At 53.3% G+C, this 5,517-nt stretch overlaps 1 protein-coding gene across 1 annotated transcript; it reads left to right on the forward strand.

Moving 5' to 3' along the window:
- On the forward strand, window positions 1-5,298 carry GCC1 (GRIP and coiled-coil domain containing 1). Its single transcript, XM_005893661.2, has 2 exons — window positions 1-1,446; window positions 2,518-5,298. Exons 1-2 carry the CDS (start codon window positions 415-417, stop codon window positions 3,811-3,813), a joined length of 2,328 nt encoding a protein of 775 aa, XP_005893723.1. The 5' UTR covers window positions 1-414; the 3' UTR covers window positions 3,814-5,298.
- The last annotated feature ends 219 nt before the right edge of the window (window positions 5,299-5,517 follow it).

Genomic DNA, 5,517 nt, shown 5'->3' on the forward strand with positions numbered 1-5,517 from the left:
GAAGCGCCGTTGTCCAGCCGCTAGAGTTAGGAAGTCGGGATGGATCTACGCTTATCTTAAACCTTTGGTCTGTAGTGCGCCGGGGGCCGGCCGGTGCTGCTGTGGCTGGGTGAGCCGGGAGCGCGGAGCGGCTTCTGGGGCAGTGCGGGCGAGCCCTGGCAGTGTGCTCCTCTCGTGCCAGCGTCGCCCCGCCTCTAGGATAGGACCCGCCCCCGCCCTCCTGCCTGGGACCTGGCAAGCATTTCTGCCGGGCTGCCCCGCCGCCCTGCATCCGGTCTCAAACAGCTGCTTGGAGCGGATGTGCGGCGGAGGGGGACAGCTATCTCCCCGTCGCATACAACCCCCGCTAGCATCTTCGTGACGCTCTCCCAGGCTGTCCAAACCCTGACCTGGAGCAACCCGTCCTGAACCCTCATGGAGAAGTTTGGAATGAATTTCGGGGGCGGCCCAAGCAAGAAGGACCTGCTGGAGATCATTGAGACTCAGAAAAAGCAGCTCCTCCAGTACCAGACACGTCTCAAGGATGTAGTCCGTGCCTATAAAAGTCTGCTGAAGGAGAAAGAGGCGCTGGAGGCCAGCATTAAGGTACTGTCCGTATCCCACGAGGCGGATGTGGGCCTCGCAGGTGTGCAGCCTCAAGGCCTCACCTTTCTTGACTCTGTGGATGACCGATGCTCCACTCACAGCGAGGATAGCACAGGGACCGCCGCCAGCCTGGATACTGCGGCCAGTCTCACCAGCACCAAGGGTGAGTTCGGGATAGAAGATGACAGACTGGCCCGTGGACCACCACCTCCAAAGTTGGAAGAGGCCAGCGGGTCAGAGAGTGGCGTTAGCTGTAGTAGTGGGGACGGACCATCTGGGGGTGGGGAGGTGGACAAACGACTGCACCAGCTGAAGACTCAGTTGGCTACTTTGACCAGCTCTTTGGCTACAGTCACCCAGGAGAAGTCCCGCATGGAAGCTTCTTACCTGGCCGACAAAAAGAAGATGAAGCAGGACTTAGAGGATGCCAGTAAGAAAGCAGAGGAGGAGAGGGGCCGGCTGGAGGGAGAGCTGAAGGGACTGCAGGAACAGATAGCAGAAACCAAAGCCCGGCTTATCACGCAGCAACACGATCGGGCCCAAGAGCAGAGTGACCATGCCTTGATGCTGCGTGAGCTCCAGAAGCTGCTACAGGAGGAGAGGGCCCAGCGCCAGGACTTGGAGCTTCGGTTGGAAGAGACCCGGGAAGCTCTGGCCGGGCGGGCCTATGCAGCCGGTCAGATGGAAGGGTTTGAACTGCAGACCAAGCAGCTAACCCGTGAGGTGGAAGAGCTGAAAGGTGAGCTTCAGGCTCTTCGAGATGAGAAGAATCAGCCTGACCCCCGGCTGAAGGAGCTTCAAGAAGAGGCTGCCTGCCTTAAGAGCCATTTCCAGGCTCAGTTGCAGCAGGAAATGAGGAAGGTAATTATCTTCATTTCTTTCAAATGTGAGTCATTTAACTTAAAGTGGCTTCTCAGGTGGCTCATTGGTAAAGAATCCACCTGCCAATGGAAGAGATTCTGGAGATATGGGTTTGATCCCTGGGTCAGGAAGATCCCCTGGAGTAGGAAGTTGCAACCCACTCCAGTATTCTTGCCTGGAAAACCATATAGACAGAGGAGCCTGGTAGGCTACAGTCCATAAGGAAGTAAAGAGTCAGACATGAGTCAACACACACTTGTAACACATGGGGAAATATTAGGGTTTTTTTTCTCCTTTGACAGAACTAAGTGCCTGCACTGTTGATTTTTTATGCTCTTCAAAAAGTTTCACTTGTGGGTCCTGAGAAATCCTTTTCTGTGTGGTGTTGATAGTATCAACAGAGTGCTTCCAACAGGATGTGGAGTTTCTGAGTGTAGTCTGAAGTTGGAACCAGACAGATCTGAGCGTGGGGCATGGCATCTTTCCAGCTGTGCTCTGTGAAGCAGTGTAGCAGCGGCTGTGTAGTGAAAGGTGGAGTGGATGCTTATAGCAATATGCCTATCTATGGGTAGCAGTGGATGCCTGTAGGTAGGGTGGCTGGAGGGGACAAAGGGAATTTTCACAGAAGAAATCACCTCTTCTATTGCTTGCAGTCAATATTTGCCTTGTCTGGAAAGATAGGCTATTTTCCAGTGCCTCCTTTCAGCGTGGGGAGAGATCCAAGTCAATTCTGAACTTCCAGGAATGTTGGAAGAGGAAAAGAATGTAATACGGTGAAGAGCACACTTACACGTGAGCTTGGTGTATGGGTGGAGAGAGTAGAAACGCTAAAGCAGAACAGTAGCAGGTCTCCAAAGAGTCTTGATATCACTGGGTATAATGTGTGTCTAAGAGCGGGTTACAGGAGCTTGGGTTAGCTCCCAAACTCAGAAAGCTTCCCAGTTCCCATTTTTTGCCAGGCCACCCGCATCCCATAACCTTTTTGTCCTCCCTCTCTTGCTTTCTTAAAGTTGACCCTCTGACCCTGTGGCTTTTCTGGATGCATCTCCACCTGTTCCCTTGTTTTTTCAGACAGCCATCGCTGAGGATCAGCTGCGCCAGCAGTCGCAGTTGGAAGAGCAGAGGGTGGCGGCCCTGGAGAATCAAATATCCCAGGTGTCGGAATTGCTGGGCACCTACGAGAAGGCCAAGCAGAAGGACCAGCTGGCCATCCAGAAGCTGAAGGAGCGCATTCTGCAGCTGGACCTGGAGAACAAAACCCTGGCGCTAGCAGCCTCCAGCCGGTCCCCTCTGGACAGCCATGGAGAGGAGTCCAGTCTGGATGTCAATGTCCTGAAGGACAAGATGGAGAAGCTGAAGAGGCTGCTGCAGGTGGCGGCCAGGAAGAGCCAGGTGACCCTGGACGTGGAGAAGCTCTGCGACCTGGAGATAATGCCCAGCTCCGAGGCTGCTGATGGGGAGAAGGCCACGGCGCTCTACTACCAGCAGGAGCTGAAACAGCTGAAGGAGGAATTTGAGAGGTACAAGATGCGGGCCCAGGTGGTCCTCAAGAGCAAGAACGTCAAAGACGGGAACCTGGGCAAGGAGCTGGAGGAAGCCCGGGAGCAGCTGGCCGAGCTGAAGGAGAAGTACATCTCGCTGCGGCTGTCCTGCGAGGAGCTGGAGCGCCAGCACCAGCAGGAGGCCGAGGGCTGGAAGCAGGAGCTGGCCCGGCTGCAGCATGGCCACCGGCAGGAGCTGGAGCGGAGCCAGCTGGACTTCCGGGACCGCACACTGAAGCTGGAGGAGGAGCTGCACAAGCAGCGGGACCGGGCGCTAGCTGTGCTGGCCGAGAAGGACCTGGAGCTGGAGCAGCTGCGGTCCGTGGCCTTGTCCTCCGGGCTGCCGGGGCGCAGAAGCCCCGTGGGCGGCGCAGGCCCCAGGGACCAGGCGGACACCTCCCCCCCGGACAGCCTGACCCAAGCCCTGCAACTCGCCGCGGTCAGCGAGCCCACTTTCTTCCTGTATGCCGAGCAGCTGGCCCGCAAGGAGGTGGAGATCACGTCGCTGAGGAAGCAGAAGCACCGGCTGGAGGTGGAAGTGCATCGGCTGCGGGACCGGTTGCTGGAGGAGGGGGAGCGGCATCGGGAGGAGGTGGGAGCCCTGCAGAGCCACATTGCGAAGCACAGCCGGGACCAGAGCCGGGAGGGGGCCAACCTGGAGTACCTCAAGAACATCATCTACCGCTTCCTGACCTTGCCCGACACCCTGGGCCGCCAGCAGACGCTCACTGCCATTCTGACCATCTTGCACTTCAGTCCAGAGGAGAAGCAAGCGATCATGCGGCTGCCAGTTGGTGGTGGTTGGTGGCCCTCTGGCAAGAGATGATGCCATTTTCACTCCTCCAATTTCTGTGCCTCTTCTGTGAGAAAGGGACAGGCTCTGGTTTCTCCCACCTCTTCACTTCTGTCACCGTCTTGTTTCTTCACTGTGTTGACCTGGGAGGAATCCTCAGTGTGGGATGGGATCTTCTGTCAAATGCCTTTAATGCCATTTTATCCTTGGGCCCCAGAGATACCGAAAGTGTTGGGACAGCATCTTCTGATGGCCTGTGCATGAAGGGAGGAGTGGGGAGAGGTTAGGATTGAGAGGTGCAAAAGTTGGGGAAGTGAGTGTCTTTTAAAATAAGGTTTGTTTTTTTTTTTTGGTTTTAATATCCTACTCCTAGTGCAGAGCTAGGAGTACCCATGACTCCAAAGAGAGTTCATTTAATTTCTAAACACACACAAGGACCCACTGTTTACTCCATTTCATCACAATCTTGAGTCTGGCCAACTGCTGCCCCAATTCTCTGGGGACATAAATGCAGGCTGGAGAGGGACCAGGAAGTTTGAAATAGTGACAGATTGTCCCCTAGTCCAAAGGGCCCAGGGATAGTGAACTTGGGGAGTTCGTCGTGGAACTGGGAAACTTGAAATACTTAGGGCAGGGCACGACCTAGTCCCTGTGGTTTGTCTGGACAAACCGCACCACTGTGACCATCCTGGAGAAAGCTGCACAGCAGTTGGTTCTTAGGGAGTTCTTGAGTGACCTGCTTTTGGCCTGGATAGGCTTCTGACCGCTCACACTGGTCCCTCACTGCCGTAACCTGCTGTACCGTGTTGGCTTGAGACTGTGAGTGAGTGACTTTGCTGTCTATCCCTCAATGTTGAACTCCCATTAAGAAAAAAAATCTACCTTCTTAGAGAGGTGTCTGATCAGGAAGCTCTGATCCTGCCTGGATACAAAGAATTAGCTCTGGGATTTGCACCCCCCACCCCCCAACTAGTTGTGCTACAGAGGATTCCAGAAAGATGCTGTGACCCTCACAAGAAAGTGGTAGAAATTCAGCCGAATAGGGCTGGGGTACTTGCTACACTATGGATAGCCATCTGGCTAAACCTCCGCGTCCCTGCAGCCAAAATGTTTGTGCATTACTGTTACCAGAGTCCTTTGCCCTCACTTAGGGAGGTCATAGTGTTTCAGTCCATAAAACTCATCTTCCTCACCTGTGTTACTACTAATGGAGGGACTCAGAAAAGTTGGATTCAGACAGTATCATTTCCTTATTCTTTGCTTTCCCCCATCTGCTCTTGCTGGTTGTAGAGATCTTTGGATCCTAAAGACGGGTGCTCTGCCACAGACTAACATGTATCTTTCTGTTCTTCATCATAGTGATTGATCTGTGTTGTGAGGGTTTGGGGGTGATTAAATAATCTGATTGGGAGGCTAGGTGATCAGACTATCTACAGTGAGCAGACTTAATGGAACAGAAGTGATGTGTTCAAGTGATAATAACGATAACCACAGAATCATTAAACTTGATCAGTTTGACCTGTTTGCTTCCCTAATGGTGTGTATATACATGCATGTATATGTCTGGACACAGTGTGAATGTAAGTGGTAAGCGAAAAGAAGGTAAGAAATACTTCATATATTAATCAACAAACTTAAATCTAGGAAGGAATACCTTAGTACTTTAACTGCCTTGGTTACAAACCAAATATTTTGGCCTGGAATTGTGTGTATGTGTTTGTGTGTAGGCTGTTACAC

This window comes from Bos mutus, chromosome 4 (assembly GCF_027580195.1).
Source record: "Bos mutus isolate GX-2022 chromosome 4, NWIPB_WYAK_1.1, whole genome shotgun sequence".
Classification (NCBI taxonomy): domain Eukaryota; kingdom Metazoa; phylum Chordata; class Mammalia; order Artiodactyla; family Bovidae; genus Bos; species Bos mutus.

Bases quoted from the DNA above. Each gene is read 5' to 3' on its own strand.
- GCC1 (XM_005893661.2), top strand. From the start codon at position 415: ATGGAGAAGTTTGGAATGAATTTCGGGGGCGGCCCAAGCAAGAAGGAC. The intron at 1,447-2,517 runs GTAATTATCTTC...TTGTTTTTTCAG, and splicing joins TGCAGCAGGAAATGAGGAAG to ACAGCCATCGCTGAGGATCA.